The sequence below is a fragment of the Gopherus evgoodei genome, chromosome 1 (genome assembly GCF_007399415.2).
Source record: "Gopherus evgoodei ecotype Sinaloan lineage chromosome 1, rGopEvg1_v1.p, whole genome shotgun sequence".
Classification (NCBI taxonomy): Eukaryota; Metazoa; Chordata; order Testudines; family Testudinidae; genus Gopherus; species Gopherus evgoodei.
The window spans coordinates 215,431,503-215,448,143 of record NC_044322.1 but is presented as its reverse complement, the minus strand read 5'-3'; the positions used below and the strand labels follow the sequence as shown (position 1 = coordinate 215,448,143).

Below are 16,641 nucleotides of genomic sequence, written 5' to 3'. Positions count from 1 at the left end.
CCCTCTCAGGTCTTCTTCTCCAGACTAAACCAACCCAATTTTTTCCATCTTCCCTCATAGGTCATGTTTTCTAGACTTCTAATCATTTTTGTTGCTCTTCTCTGGACTTCCTTCAATTTGTCCATGTCTTTCCTGAAATGTGGCACCCAGAACTGGACACAATACTCCAGTTGAGGTCTAATCAGCATGGAGTAGAGCGGAAGAATTACTTCTTGTGTCTTGCTTACAATACTCCTGCTAATACATTCCAGAATGTTTGCTTTTTTTGCAACAGTGTAATGCTATTGACTCATATTTAACTTGTGGTCCACTATGACCCCGATCCCTTTCCGCAGTACTGTTTCCTAGGCAGTTATTTCTCATTTTGTATGTATGCAACTGATTGTTCCTTCCTAAGTGTAGTACTTTGCATTTGTCCTTGAATTTCATCCCATTTACTTCAGACCATTTCTCCAGTTTGCCCAGATCAATTTTGAATTTTAATCCTATCCTCCAAAGCACTTGCAACCCCTCCCAGCTTAGTATCATCCACAAACTTTAAGTGTGCTCTCTCTGCCATTATCTAAATCATTGATGAAGATATTGAACAGAACCAGACTCCGAACAGATCCCTGTGGGCCTCCACTCGTTATGCCTTTCCAGCTTGACTGTGAACCACTGATAACTGGTTGGAAAATTGTACCCAGAGAGTAGTTATGTACCTTACTTATAGTAGCTCCATCTAGGTTGTATTTCCCTAGTTTGTTTATGAGATCATGTGAGACAGTATCAAAAGCCTTACTAAAGTCAAGATTACCACATCTCCTGCTTCCCCCTATCCTCAAGGCTTGTTACTCTGTCAAAGAAAGCTATCAGGTTGGTTTGACATGATTTGTTTTTGACAAATGGCTGTTGATGGGTGGTTTGATACCCAACCAGGCATTGGTTACTTTCCTTGACATTGTTTCTGGAGAACTAGTATCTGGGCTCTTCCCAAACCCACAGCACGTTTTAGTGTTAGCCATACAGAACATTCTCATAACTTTATATGCATTGATTATATACATATTTAGATGGAACAACTGGGTTCAGCAAATCATAGCCTTTCCCATGCTACCTCACATGGCATGTTTTATATGCAAGGTCACAATTATATATGAATGAGGAATATGGGTGTGTTTCCCCATGGTACAGAATGTCACTGGGTCCTTGATTGCCTCGTTTACTAGGACAGCCACCTACTGGAACCAGAAGTTTATCAAATGTCAAGGAGCTAATGTTGGGTATTCAGATTCCACCAGAGGTGGTCTAGGAGATAATTTGCCACTCTTATTAGAAACTTGTGATATTGCCTGTGATTGTCAGGTGTGGATGGCAAAGATGTTTTATTGAGGGGAAAAACAGCCACCCAAAAAATTCTGTTTCCATTCAAAACAAACTGAATTTTTTTCAGCCTCATCTGGTAAGGAAGATGAAACACTCATCAGTACGTGTAGATCTGGTTCTAGTTCCTCTCCCACAGACTCTGATGAAGCCAATAGGTGTTCCATGGAAAGATATGGTGGAACTCGTGGTCAGCTCCAGGATGTCTACTGTAGAGATCCCTTGGGCCACAATAGGGCCACTATGAAGAGTCAACCAGTTGAGGGGGACTGCATGGCATCGGATGGTGGATAGATCCCAGACCCAATTCACCTCTCCCTGTGGAGGTGAAGGATTGCTTGGAGCCTCTGAGTCCTGTTCAGGCTAGTTCTTTTTTGACTGGCAGAGCTGTTGGTACGTGGGGATGAAGACTCCTGCCTAAAACCTGAAGGAGGGGGAACACTCCTATCCCCTGGAGGTAGCTTCCTCCTCTGGTGTCTCAATCTCACTCAGGAGGGTTGGACCTGAAGGAAAACGAGACGGGGGATAAGATAGGGTGAAGATATCCTCTGGTTAGGTACAAACTTTGGTTCACCCTGGAGTCAGAAACATTCCGGTAGTCAGGACTAATGGATCCAGCACATTCATGGCCATTGTGGACAGCAAATCTTTATGGTGATGGGCTGGTACCATTGAAGAGTCTATTAAGGAGCTCATAGATGGTGTCATTGAGTGACTATCCTTCAGCTCCTCTCCCCTTCACACCTTGCCCTCATGACAGGAGGCTTTAAGTGAACTTAAGTCTTTATGACCCATGTGCAAGGACAGAGTTGGGGAGGGATCCCTTTTCTTTGGGAGCAGATGTGGAAGGAGATCCTCCTGCTTTTGTGTGCCCCTTATCATCCAGGGCTTCTGATGAGAGTAACTTCTTGGGCTTAGTAACTCTAGCTTCTTTTCCCGAGTTTGGGCCTGAAGGAGCACTGCTCATCAGTTGATGTACCGTAGCGAGGAAGAGGGAGTCTGACTGGCCCAGTTCTGACTGAGGTCTCATAGCCTCCTCCCTGTTTTCTTAGCTGGAATTCTTGAGCCTTGCAGGTTTGCGGGGGAAACAAATAGCAAATTTTGCACTTAGCAGAGATATGTGCCTCTCTCAGACAAGAGAGACTGCACTGGTGCTTGTTGCTCACACAGAAGGAGCAGGGACAAGAGACAGTTCTTAAGCCCAGGAACTTTAGGCATAAGTCTTTGTCCACAGGGAGGGAAAAAGAAATGTTATACTAAAATACTAAAAAATTATTTACAACATATTTGCAGGTTTGTTAAGGCAAAGAAAAAAAATCTGTGGACACAGAATTCTGATTCAGGCCATGCAGTGGTAAAAAGGAACTGGAGAGGCATCAGCCCACATCACTTCTTATATCCTTGGGTTTTGAGCACAAGGCGAACAACTGCACAGGCACGGACCAACGGACACAGCTTGTTAGAAATCTCTGATCGCAGGCATATGGTGCACATGCATTCGCACATGTGGAATACAGATAGGGACGGCACTCTAAGAAGAGCTGTATGCTCAGCAAGTTTAGGACAAGTGTACCATTTGCAATGGGATGTAAGACCCCAAAGATTGAGCCCCTGTAAATCTCAGCTCTGCCATTTCCTCATTTACATGGTCAAAAGGCTACATGGTTGGTTTAACACAGAAGACAGAAGAGAAAATAAAACCAGCTTTATTTCTTATTAAATAACTGAGGCACATCTGTGAGATATTTTGTCACAGAGCACGGCAAGCAGAAGCTCGGGAAATTGGAGTCACCTTGCTTGGTGTTTCATCCTCTGCCAAGTCGGCATAGAGTTCTAAGAGGGAGGAAGCAGAGTGTCAGTCACTGAGAAAGCAGCACACCCATATACCCAGAGTACCAGAGGACATAAGAAAGGGGACCACGGTTACTGGTAACCCAGAATAGAATCTACGGCCCTCTGCAGCAAGGGGGTGTGACCTCCTTCCCAGGTGGACAGCTGTGACTCCCCCTTGGCGGCCAGAGTCAGGACACCCATGCCCGCCTCACTGAAAGTAGAGGGGTGGGACAGGAACCCGAAGTATAAAAGGCAGGCCCCTCCAGCTCAGTTGGAGAGGAGCTGCTGCAGAAGGATATCTCTCATCTGTTGTTAGAGCTCAGACCCGACAGCAACCGCTGCAGCACCAGAGATGTAGAGGGAATGCCAGAGCGGTGTTTGGCTGTATTGCTGACTGACAGTCGTCCAGTGTGTTGCGGCTAGATTTCCCTGCTGACCCAGTGGTGGACCACTCTGCCACTGTTAGGGCCCTGGGCTTGGATGCGGTGGAATTGGTGGGCCCGTGTCTCCCTACCCCAGCCACCTCACCCCTGGGGTGGCAGCCTCCCCACCCCCAAGAGGCTTGCGTTTGTCAGCGGTCCACCCTGTTTAAGGGCCTGGGCCTATAGACTTTGCTGTTCCATCCTGTCTGAGGGCTTGGGCACAGGGACTCATTGTTGTGCCCTGACCCCAGGCCAGAACCTCCTGACTTTTCTGTCCTGTCCTGCCCAAGGGCTTGGGCTTCTGGACTTTACTGCTCTGCCCTGCCTACTGGCCAGAGCCTCCTAACTGTGTGCTGCCCCATGCTGCCTGAGGGCTGGGGCTTATAGACATTTCTACTCTACTCCACTGAGTGACAGAGACCCCAGTGCTAATTTCCCCCTGAGGCCTTGTGGCAAAGGGGCATGGCCTCCCTCCCAGACGGAGAGCTGTGAATGCCTTACACCCCCAAGAGATGATGGGATCATTTGAGACTGGGAACCTAGGAGGAATATGCAAAGAATGCCTGAAAGGAACTTTATTATCATTATTATTATTATTAGAGCTGAGTGAATAATTGATTTTTCAGTTCGATGGCCTTAATGAAAAATTCATAAAAAATTCAGTTTGTTGTGAACTGAACAGAATTTTTTCTGTTTTTCTTGACTAAACAAACCAACCAAAAAAAGGCCAGGATGAAGAAAGTGTTGACATTTAAGTGAAATATTTTGGAAGTGTCAATTCAAAGTATGACAATATTTGACATTTTTGATTTTCCCTCCCAGCTGAAACTATTTGCCAAATTTGACCCAAATTCATAAATAGTTTCAGAGGTTCCAAAAAAAAAAAAAAGCCAGCTCTCATTACAACATGGGCCTTAGCAGCAGCAGCAGCAGCAACCCGCAAGATCCCATTAAAGGGCAGTCCAGGCTTCTTCCCCCACACCCCAGAGCCTTCTAACATGCACAGAGTCCTTACCATCCTCAGGGCTGTTCTCCTCATCACTAGAGAAGGTGATGGCAGGTTTCCGAGATGAATGGCGCAGTGCGGCACCCCGGCAACGCCTGGGCACACGGGGTTGAGGTGTGATGAAAGAAGAGTCTGCATCCCTGTTGGCTATGCTCATAGGGCGGCGGCAGGAGCCTGCAAGAGAAGCAGAGAGGTGAGGGGCCTTGTTTCCTGAAAGGGGTGAGAAACCCACAGCTGCTCTGCCTGGATCGCAGGACAGGAGGAACAAAGAGGCCAGGACTGTGAAGCCTTAGGAAGAACATACCAGCTACTTGTCTCTTCTTTCCTGGTTCTGGCAGGGGAGTCTTGCCTTCCTCCTGGCATAGAGGCTCCTTGGGAACCTCTGTGGAATCCGTACCATGGTTGTGGCAGGCATGGAGTTTCTGCTCCATCTCTTCAATCAGAGCCTGATACAGTGAGACACAGAAGCTGATAAGTGGGGGGCGGAGGGCGGGGTGGATTCTATGCTGCAGCCCAGATTTCACCTGCACCTCCCAGCAAGCCCAGCAAACCTACCATAGGAGTTCCTTACATTGCAAGCTTTGTGATCCTTCATCATGGCCTAGAAGCAGCTATATCTAGTCTTGCAGCTCATCATGGACAGTCACCTTGATTTTGGCTAGTACTAGTCTGGGATAGCTTGGAAGCAGAAATACTCCTCCAATCTTGGAATTAGTTATCAGATTCTCACCTTGGTCTCCGGTCGGGTGACCGACCTGCGGAGTCTGCCCAGTGCGGCTAGGAAACAGTTATAGACAGCCAAGTCATGGAGTTTGTCAGCAAAACAATCAAAATTATCTTGCATCTTGCGGAGGCCTCGTTCAGAGAGAGGAAGCAAAGTGAGACAGTGAGAAAGGTCTCGATACTGACGCTCTGTTCTGCGGAAAACAAAGATTGTCTTCAGCTTCAGGGTGAAGGAGCATATACTAAGCAAGTTACTCTAGAACAGGTGCAATCTTATAAAAATCAATTTAACTGAATGTCTAGGATTCACAGAATTTAAGGGCAGAAGGAACAATTAGATCATCTAGCCCAGTGGTCTTCAACCTGTGGTCTGCACACCCATAGGAGTCCATAGGCTTTGTCTCAGATTTCCAAAGAGGTCTGCTCAATTTGAAATTTTTTTAAGAGTCTGCAAATGAAAAAAGGTTGAAAACCACTGATTTATTTCGTCTGACCGGTATACCACAGCCTATTAAGTTTCACCTAGCTATTCAGGTTGAGCCCAATAGCATGTGTTTGACTAAAGGCATTGTCTTTATCTGAAGATATCAGGAAATGGAGAACAGAATGGTTACATATCCTACGATAACTGTGGTTTGAGATGTTGTAGTCAATGTGGCTACCTCATGCACCTGAGCTCAGAATCTTTTCTAAGCAGCAGTGTCAGTCAGAGCTCTGTATGCATCCAAAGTGGGTAGCTTCTTTCCTTGTGTAGAGTGATTTTGGGAAGAATACAGATAAGCTAATTGATTTCCACTTAAACCAAACTACCTTGGGAATTAATCTTATAGAAAGTCTGAGTACTTTCTTGTCCTCGTAAAACTAGGTATATATAGGAGATTAGATATGAGAGCACATTCACTTTTGACCAAGGTGATGGCCACCAAAAAGACCATAGTATGGGTGCTATGGTGGATGCAGCACTGAGCAGGGCTCAAAGATAAAGTTTTCATACGGTGCCCTAGGAGGATACTGAGGTCTCATGAATTTCAACAGAAGTTTGAATTTGTGGGTGATTCTTCCTCCCGACAGTAATGTGGGTGTTATTTCAGCTTGACCCCCTCTGATAATGCTATCCAATTCCATAACAATTTGAAATTGCGTTCAATAGCTTTGGTAGAAGACACTCATCGGCTTTTCAACGTTTTAGACAGATAGACAAGATTAGAGAGGCAATAGTGACTGTGCCCCCCATAAGGCTTTATGGAATATGCTTATGATTGTATATGATTGTACTGGAATATGTTTTAGGCTACATATGCCATGTAACACATCTACGTAAAGGTTATGATCTACTGAATGTATTCATCCTATTTGTATGTATGTATCATTTTTGTATTCGAAGTTATGAATATTGGCTGTGTACTGTCTTGATTTTAACTAGCCTATCATTTGGTTAGCTTCTTGAGAAAAGTGAAAATTAAGTGCCAAATCAAAAACCACTTAAGCCAAAAATGAACTTGAAAATGCCAATCTACATCTGAGCCTTCCCAGGAATGTGGTTTGGCTGGTAAAAAAAAAACTGAGTCGTGCATGGACATGTGGCTTGCCCATGTGACTCCAAAACTCCATCCTGAAGCTGGACTTTGCATAGGAGAGTGGAGAGGGTCTCCAGCCTCAAGAGAAAATCTATTTAAGCCTGTGGGAGATCCCTCCATTTTGTCTTCAGCTAGCTAAAGGGATAGCCTCTCCACCCCCAAGGATACCTGAAAGAAACTGGAACAAAGGACAGTAACTACTGGGGATGTGAGTGATTGCTGGACCAAGACTAGAAAGAGAGACTAGTCTGTAAAAGGAAGCTTACTGGAATTCCTCTAAGGGTGAGGTTCTTGTCTGTAAAGTTTTCTTACGGTATTAAGCTTAGATTTCCGTGTTTTATTTTATTTTACTTGGTAATTCACTTTGTTCTGTCTGTCACTACTTGGAATCACTTAAATCCTACTTTCTGTATTTAATAAAATCACTTTTTACTTCTTAATTAACCCACCAGTTATGTATTAATACCTGGAGGAGGCAAACAGCTGTGCATCTCCATCAGTGTTATAGAGGGCGAACAATTTATGAGTTTACCTTGTATGAGCTTTATACAGGGTAAAACAGATTTATTTGGTGTTTGGACCCCATTGGGAGTTGGATATCTGAATGTTAAAGACAGGAACACTTCTGTAAGTTATTTTCAGTTAAAACTACAGCTGTTAGGGGACATGGTTCAGAACCTGGGTCTGGGTTTGGGTTTGCAGCAGGCTAGTGCGTCTGGCTCAAACCAGGCAGGGCACTGAAGTCCTAAACTGCCAGGGCAGTGAAAGCAGGGGCAGAAGTAATCTTGGCACATCAGTTGGCAGCCCCAAGGGGGTTTCTATGATTTAACCAGTCACAGTAATATTTTAATTGGACCAACTTCACTTTTTTTGATAGTTGTTTTGGGTTTCCTTGATGATCTCCAGGTAGGTTTTCCAGATTTTTCCTGCTTCCAGGGAGTAGGAGCATTTGATTACATTTTTAAGGTGGTCCCTTCTAGAATACCTTAGAAAATTGTTGGGTTTTTCCCCCAGCTTCTCTGAGTAAGAGTGGCTATTATCAAGCAGCAATGTTGAGATATCAATTTCACCTTTTGGAAAAGATTTCATTTTTCACCAAAAAACTTTCAGAGGATTGATGGAAATTAGTGTCCTCAATAGAAAAAGTCAGAATGCTGCAATACATGCACTTAGAGTGCCTTCTGATATTTCAGACATTGCTTCCAGATTGATTGCTTCCTCAATACCTCTCTATAGGTGTGCACGGTTAAGATCTTCGTTGTTACCTATACAGACAGTCTAGAATACAAGACCTTCCTTTTGAAGGGGATGGTCTCTTCAGGTGTTAAACCTGATGAAGTTTTAGAAAAAATGGAAGACAGTCTTCCACTAGATCTTAGTCTGCTACAATCTTTTTGGAGGAAATCTGCTCCTATGTTCAGATACCATGGTCATTGCACCGCAACACTCTTCTGACAACAAAAATTACTACACGACCCCAGGAAGGGAGATTGAAGCATGAGCCTGCCCAAGCTCCGCCACCCTGAGTGGGGGTACAAAGTCAAAGCCCAAGGACTTCAGGCCAGGCAGGGGGCCTGTAACCTGAGCCCCACAACCCAGGGCTGAAGCATCCAGGCTTTGGCTGCAACCCCAGGTGGTGGGGCTCAGGCTTCAGCCCCAGCAAGTCTAAGCCAGCCCTGGAGACCCCATTAAAATGGGGCTGTGACAAAGTGGGACTGTTAATGTTTCCTCTTAATACTGTAGAGGTGCCTCAGTTTCCCCAATGCGTTTCTTAAGTTGTTAGGTGGTGGGATAAGCGAGTGTGATTGTTGCAGAGCAAAAAGGGCCAGTGCACATAAATGTGCGACACTGTCTCCTGGCAACTAATGGCCTGAGCCCTTCCCCCCTACAAGAAGATAGTGAAAGGTGTTGGAGAAAAGACGGTTACTCACCTTTGTAACTGTTGTTCTTCGAGATGTGTTGCTCATATCCATTCCAGTTAGGTGTGCGCGCCGCGCGTGCACATTCGTCGGAAAACTTTTACCCTAGCAACTCAGTGGGCCGGCAGATCGCCCCCATAGTGGCGCCATCATGGCGCTTGATATATATCCCTGCCGGCCCACCCGCTCCTCAGTTCCTTCTTGCCGGCTACTCCGACAGTGGGGAAGGAGGGCGTGTGTGGAATGGATATGAGCAACACATCTCGAAGAACAACAGTTACAAAGGTGAGTAACCGTCTTTTCTTCTTCGAGTGATTGCTCATATCCATTCCAGTTAGGTGAATCCCAAGCCTTACGTAGGCGGTGGGGTCGGAGTGAAATGTGGCAGAATGAAAACTGCTGAGCCAGAGGCTACAGCCTCTCTTGACTGTTGAACCAGGGCATACTGCAAAGCAAAGGTATGGACCGAGGACCAACGGAGCTGCGCGACAGATCTCGTGGGTAGGAACACGAGCCAGCAAGGCGGCAGATGAAGCCTGAGCCCTGGTAGAGTGTACGATGATGTGGCTTGGGGAAATATGAGCCAAATCATAACAAGTGCGGATGTACGCCATCACCCAAGATGAGATCCTCTGAGAGGAAAACAAGCAAGCCCTCCCTTTGGCCCGCTACCGTGACAGAGCTGGGGCACCTTACGAAATGGTTCTGTCAGCGCAATATAAATGCGAGCACTCCACAGATGTTCAAGGAGTGCAATGGTTGTGCCCATTGCGTTGAGCTGTGGGTAACATGAAAGGCCGAAACCACCTTAGGGAGGAAAGCCGGGTGCGGTCATAACTGCACCTTGTCTCTGTGAAACCTAGTGTACAGCGGAACCACCGTAAGAGCTCTGAGCTCGGAGACCCGTCTGGCCGATGTAACAGCTACGAGGAAAGATGTCGTCCAAGACAAGTATAGCAGAGGGCCAGTCGTGGACGGCTCGACTGGGGGAGACATAAGTCTGGTTAAAACTAGGTTGAGGTCCCAGGTTGGGGCTGGGCGGCGCACCCGAGGGTGCAAGCGCTCCAAGCCCTTGAGGGACCTCGAACCCATAGAGCGTGAGAACACGGAACGTCCACCTTAGCCTGGCTGAAAGGTAGAGATGGCTGCTGAGTGTATCCTCAGCGATGATACCGCCAGGTCCTGCCGCTGAAGGCCAGAGGCAGGCCAAATAGAGGGGATCGAGACCTCAGCAGGAGCAAGATCGAGCGTATTGCAGCTGTAGAAGAACGCTTCCACCTGGCCCGGTACGTTGACCAGGTGGAAGGCTTCCTGTCACCCCGGCTCAGTTACGCAGCAGCCACACCGTGAGGCGAAGAGGCTGCAGGTCCGAGTGACGAAGCCTGTCGTTGCCCTGAGTGATGAGGTCTGGGTGGGGTGGCAGGGTAACTGGGTCTGTTATTGACAGGCCGAGCAACGTGGTATATCAGTGCTGCCTGGACCACTCTGGAGTGATCCTGATGATGCGCGCTCTGCCCCTGCGGAGTTTGAGCAGGACCTAATGAACCAGTGGGAACAGTGGGAAGGCATAACGAAGTTGGCCTTTCCCCGGCACCAGGAATGCGTCCAAGATCGATCCCGAGGAGAGACCTTGGAAGGAGCAGAACATCTGGCATTTTCTGCTCTCGCGGTGAGCGAACAGGTCTATGTGAGGAAACATCTCCACTTCTGGAAAGCAGAACGCCTCACAAGGGGCAGAGTGATCAGTCATAAGACAGGAAAGACCTGCTGAGTCAAAGCGCCAAGACGTTCCGAACGCCTGGGAGAAAGGACGTCACCAGCTCCATCGAGTGGGCCATGCAAAAGTCCCGGAAATGGATGGCCTCCTGACAAAAGGGGGGGAGGACCATGTCCCTCCCTGGATATTCATGAAGCACATGGCCATTGTGTTGGCTGTAAACACCGAGATACAACGGCCTCGCAGCTGCCGCTGGAACCCCTGGCACGCCAGGCGGACTACTCTCATTTTTGGGGCATTGATGTGGAATGCCAGCCCCCGAGAAGACCAAAGGCCTTAAGCTCAGAGGTGACTATCATGACCATCGGCTCCCTGTCCGGGTGGTACGCCGAGGTGAGCCGGACTTGGAGAGGACGGAGGCGGAGCTTGGCGTGTTTGGTTACAAACTTGCGGGCAACCATGGACTCAGGAGACTGAGACAAGTATGAGCCGAGGTCGTTGGGAAAACCTGCAGACCTCAGATGATTGTTGCTATCGCCTAAAACCGCAGTTGTGATAAGCAGGCTCCGGTTAGGTAGGAGACCAGGATAGCCCCTAGGAAGTCCAACCTCTGCGTGGGAACCAGAGTGGATTGCTCTATAGTAATCATCAGGCCTTGACCTGTGAATAAGACCGTGACGATGCCCACGCGCTGAGTGGTTTGTGTCTCAGAGTCTCCTCGGATAAGCGAATCATCCAGATACGGAAAAACGCATATCCGACATCAGCGAAGGTAGGCGGCGACTATGGCCGTAAACCAGAAGTACTGACAGTTGGCTAGAAAGCGGAGGTATCTCCTGTGCGGAGGGAAGATGGCGTTGCGAAAGTACGCGTCCTTCATATCCAGGGTGGCATAGTAGCCCCCAGGAGGCAAGGATGGAATAACGGTTCCCAGGGATACCGTGCGGAACTTCAACCTTATCCTAAACCGGTTGAGTCCGTGCAGGACTAGGAAGGTCTGAGCCCTGCGTTCGAGTGGGGGACTAGGGCATAATGGGAGTAAAACCCCTTGCCCCTTTCGTCCGCTGAAGGGGGACAGGGCTGGAACAAATTAGAGGTGGTACCTATGCTCCACCGTGTGCAGGACCCAGCGATCTGAAATTAACTGGGGCCACGCCAGGAGAAAGCGGGATTGGGATCCCGGCCTGTGACTGGTACACCACCCTCAGGCGCACCTTGGAAGGTTCGTCTTTGGTCCCAGTGGTAATTGCGAGGGACCTTGACCTTGGCTCTTTAGGGGTCCTGACGTTCGTCTGCGACCACCTTGGCCTCGCCGTTTGCCAAAGTCCTGTCTCTGGCTAGGCACAGAGTATGGCAGCTGGGGACAGAAAAGGCCTGCGTTTGGTCGCTGGCATATGCATGCTGAGAGCGCATTAGGACCTTATTGTCCATCAGGCTTCGCAGCCTGGGGCTGTCCTTGCCGTGAAGAGGCCTGTACCAACAAAGGGTAAATCCTGAATGGCATACTGCAGCTCTGGCCGGAGGTTTGAAACCTGAAGCCATGAGATGCACCTCATGGCGACACCAAAGGCCAGAGTCCTGGCTGCAGAGTCTGCGGCGTCCAACGAGGCCTGGAGGGACGCTCTGGGTACCTTTTTCCCCCTGTCCTCCAAGACGGCAGCGAACTCTTGGCGGGAGTTTTGAGGGAGAAACTCCATAAACTAAACTACCTTCACCCAAGTGCTACAATTATCGCAGCTGAGCAAGGCTTGTTGCTTTGCTACCCAGAGCTGCAGGGCCTCTGCAGAGTACACCTGGTGGCCAAGCAGGTTCATTCGCCAAGCCTCTTTCGGTTTCGGGGCTGGCACCCGCTGGCCAACGTATCAGAATAGTGGTCCTGAGCATAAGATCTGCGCATGTGGGATGACACGGATGCGTGTCCGGATGACCATGGAGGTACTAAAAGAAGGCACAGGCAGAGTCTCTGACTCTATCGGACCTTGCCCAACTCGGCACCGGGGACCGGCAAAAGGAGGCGCACCGGTACCTGGAACGAGATCCAGACCCGCAACCAGAACGGTGCCGGGAGGTCGACCGAGATCTCGAGGCTCGGGGAGAGGCTACAGGAGTCAAGGTACCTGTCGCGGTGCCGGGAGTCGGAACGGTGCCGATAGCGGCTCGGCGAACGGGATACCGTCCGGTGCAGCGAGTGCGACCAGTACCGATGAGGAAAACAGCACCGGGACTGTAAGTGGTGTCGGGCATGCCGACAGGACCTGGAGTGTCTGTGGGACCGTGATCATGAACGGTGCCGCTCTGCTGTGCTGACAGAGGACGGTCACATGAAGAGACTGTATTACCCGCACCGGCGGTGCCGGGGTCAGGCAGCATCGACTCTGTCATGGCAATGAGATCCCTCGCCGCTGGTAATGTCTCCGGCGTGGAGGGAACAGCAGGCTCAACCACAGTGCATACTGGGGAGCTGTCAGGCACCGGATTCGACGGCCCTCGTGGGACCGGGCTCGACGGTACCGAGGTCGTCAGAGCTTCGGTAGGTGTTGGTGCCGGGCGATCCGAGTTAGATGAGCTGTCTGGCTACGGTGCCGTCGGCACGGAAGCAGCAGGAGCAATAAGCTCAACCACGGCGCGTGCCGGGGAGCCGTCAGGCACCGGATTCGACGGCCCTTGTGGGACTGGAATCGACGGTGCCGACGTTGTCGGTGCCTCCGAGGTGTCGGTGCCGGGCGATCCGACTTAGACGAGCCCTCTGGCTGCGGTGCCGTTGGCACGGAAGCAGCAGGAGCAGTAGCTCAACCACGGCGCGTGCCGGGGAGCCGGCAGGCACCGGATTCTATGGCCCTTGTGAGACCGGGATCGTCGGTGCCGACGTCGTCGGTGCCGCAGCAGGTGTCGGTGCCGGGCGATCCGACTTAGACGAGCTCTCTGGCTGTGGTGCAGTTGGCACGGAAGCAGCAGGAGCAGTAAGCTCTACCACGGCGCGTGCCGGGGAGCTGTCAGGCACCGGATTCAATGGCCCTGGGGGACTGGAATCGACGGTACCGATGTCGTCGGTGCCTCTGCAGGTGCCGGTGCCAGGCGATCCGACTTAGATGAGCTCTCTGGCTGCGATGCAGGTGGCACGGAAGCAGCAGGAGCAGGGGGCTCAACCATGGCGCATGCCAGGGAGCCGTCAGGCACCAGCAGGAATCGTAGGCTTTCTTGACCTCGGAGGAAGGGAGCGGTGCCGAGTCGACTTCGGTGCCGGCGACGGCCGGTGCCGAAAGGCCGTGGCAGTACCGGCGAGGTCCGGTGCCGAGGAGGCGCTTCTGCCAGCCGCTTGATCATTACGCGGCGCCCAAGGTGGAGGGGTAAGTGAAAGTCCCGCTCCTTTTTGTTCTCGGCTTAAAAGCCTTGCAAATGAGGCACTTAGCCGTCAAGTGTGATTCCCTGAGGCACTTCAAACAGGAGCTGTGTGGATCTCCCTTCGGCATCGGCTTCTGGCAGGCCTAGCCCATTTTAAAACCCGGTGAGCCGTGCATGGGCTCTGGCACCCGGTTCATGGAAGGGGCTACTTCCTGAACCCCGCTAACAATTACTAAACTAACTATGTTAGCAAAGAAAAACGTATAAGTATACAAATATATATATAAAAGGATTATAACTGCATAACTATATACGAGAACTACGAGTAGCTAGGGAAGTGGAGGTCAGCTAAGCCGTGCTCCACTGTTCCAACGACCGACACGGGCGGTAAGAAGGAACTGAGGAGCGGGTGGGCCGGCAGGGGTATATATCAAGCGCCATGATGGCGCCACTCTAGGGGGCGACCTGCCGGCCCACTGAGTTGCTAGGGTAAAAAAGTTTTCCAACGAATGTGCGCGCACACCTAACTGGAATGGATGAGAGCAATCACTCGAAGAAGAACAAAGGAATTAGGTGACCTCCTGGCCTGGGAAAGGGACAAAGCCCAGAGGAGGGGCTGGAGGGTGAGTCAGTTTGGAGCTAGCTGGGGACGAGGAGTGAAGTGCAGATGTGGGTGTCTGGCTCACTGCCCCCCAAAATGGACCCAGCTGAAGGGTCCTGTTCTCTGTACCTACAAGCTCTGTTTTAGACCGTGTTCCTGTCTTCTAATAAGCCTCTGTTTTACTGACTGGCTAAGAGTCACGTCTGACTGTGAAGTTGGGGTGCAGGACCCTCTGGCTTCCCCAGGACTCTACCTGGGAGGACTCGCTGTGGGAAGCGCATGGAGGGGTGGAGGATGCTGAATGCTCCAAGGTCAGATCTAGGAAGATGAAGCCGTGTGAGCTTCTTGCCCTGAAGACAGGGCTTTGCTCACAGAGGGGCGATTTCACCAGAGTCCCGACTGGCTTTGTAGGGAGCAGTTCCAGAGCATCACCTGGAGACTCCGTGACAGGGGTCATGACCCACTTTGGAGTCCCGACCCACAGTTTGAGAACCACTGCCATAGGCAGTACTGTCCACCCTCTTCCTCCTCTGACCAAAAAAGACAAATACTAGTAGCAGCAACAATCCTCTCCTCAATTTCAATAGAGGAAGAGAGCCTTCAATCCTCAGATCAGAACAAACAAAACAGAACAAAAACAAACAGGGTTCTTCAGCTAAGTCTTCATTGCCTAATATCAGACCACAGGTTTGACAAGAAAACTGAGGGCTGCAAAACAATCAGAGTTCTAGAGACTGCTTGTTTTGGAGTTTTGGAGACTGCTTGTCAGTTCTACAATGTATGGAAGATCACCACCTTGGACAGATGGGTCTTGGACACAATAAGGATTTGAGCTGGATAGTTAAAACCTTGCCTTCCTCCACACTACCCCACTCAACTCCCTTTTCACAAGAGGGTACTAAGGACAGAAATACAGACTATTACAAGCAACAGCAATAGAGAAAAAAAGACAATTACCTTTTCCGTAACTGGTCTTCAAGATGTGTTGCTCATGTCCATTCCACAATAGGTGTGCATGCTCGCCACGTGCACTGGTGCCAGAAGTTTTTCCTCTAGCAGTACCTGTAGGGGAGCTCCCCTAGCAACTCCTGGATTAGCACCTCTATGGTGGGGTATAAGGGACGCTGCACATTCCTCCCACCCTCAGTTTCTTTTTCCCAGAGAACTCTGACAGAGGGGAAGGAGGGAGAGATGTGGAATGGACATGAGCAACTCATCTTGAAGAACACCAGTTACGGAAAAGGTAACTGCCTTTTCTCTGAGTGATTGCTCATGTGCATTCCACAATAGGTGATTCCAAGCTATATCTGTTGGAGGTGGGTAGGAGTTCACAAATTCTCAGGACAGAGCACAGCCCTGCCAAACCTGACAGTCTCCCTAGTCTGGGAGACTATCGCATAATGTGAGGTGAACCTATGGACCAATGACTATGTGGCAGCCCTACAAATGTCCTGAATGGGGACATGGGCTAAAAAAGACAGCTGATGAGGCTTGCGCCCTAGTCGACTATGCCCTCACAATCGGCAGCGGGGGGACTCCCGCCAGGTCATAACTGGTATGAATACACGAGGTGATCCAATTCGAGAACTGCTGAGTGGAGATTGGCTGACCTCTCATGCTTTTGGCCAAGGCAATGAACAGCTGCGAGGACTTCCTGAAAGGATTTATATGTTCCAAGTAAAAGGCCAGAGCCTGTCTCACATCCAGCATGTGGAGGTGGCGCTCCTCACTGGACGCATGGGGTTTGGAACAGAGCACCAGCAGGAAGATGTCCTGACCCATGTTGTAGGTGGAGACCAGCTTGGGGAGGAAATAAGGATGCAGTTGGGAGCTGGATCTAATCCTAATGGAACACCTTGTACGGGGGTTTGGAGGTCAGGGCCCTGAGTTCGGAGACCCATCTAGCTGATATGATCACCACCAGGAAGGCTACCTTCCACGACAGGTGCGACCAGGAGCATGTAGCTAGCAACGCAAACGAAGCACCCGTCAACGGGTGACCCATCAACTGGGCCAGCACCAAGTTCAGGTCCCACTGCAGGACTGGGGGCCTAACATATGGGAAGAGATGATCCAATCCCTTAAGGAACTGGCCAGTCATAGCATGGGAGAATATTGTGTGTCCCTGCACTGGCAGGT

The 16,641-nt window shown here is 49.9% G+C and overlaps 1 protein-coding gene across 4 annotated transcripts in view; it reads right to left on the bottom strand.

Annotated features, from left to right (window-relative positions):
• Window positions 1-3,050: 3,050 nt before the first annotated feature.
• NCAPD2 (non-SMC condensin I complex subunit D2) overlaps window positions 3,051-16,641 on the bottom strand; it is a 95,350-nt gene continuing 81,759 nt past the window's right edge. For 2 of the 4 annotated variants that reach the window (XM_030535409.1, XM_030535420.1), the window contains 4 exons: window positions 5,354-5,540; window positions 4,928-5,069; window positions 4,633-4,797; window positions 3,051-3,195 (listed from right to left, as the gene is read on the bottom strand). In XM_030535409.1, coding sequence (XP_030391269.1) covers window positions 3,113-3,195; window positions 4,633-4,797; window positions 4,928-5,069; window positions 5,354-5,540 — 577 coding nt within the window. In that variant the 3' untranslated portion in view covers window positions 3,051-3,112. Of the gene's footprint in view, window positions 3,196-4,632; window positions 4,798-4,927; window positions 5,070-5,353; window positions 5,541-16,641 lie in introns of those variants that run through there. The other 2 variants (XM_030535431.1, XR_003996749.1) reach the window with 2 other exon arrangements.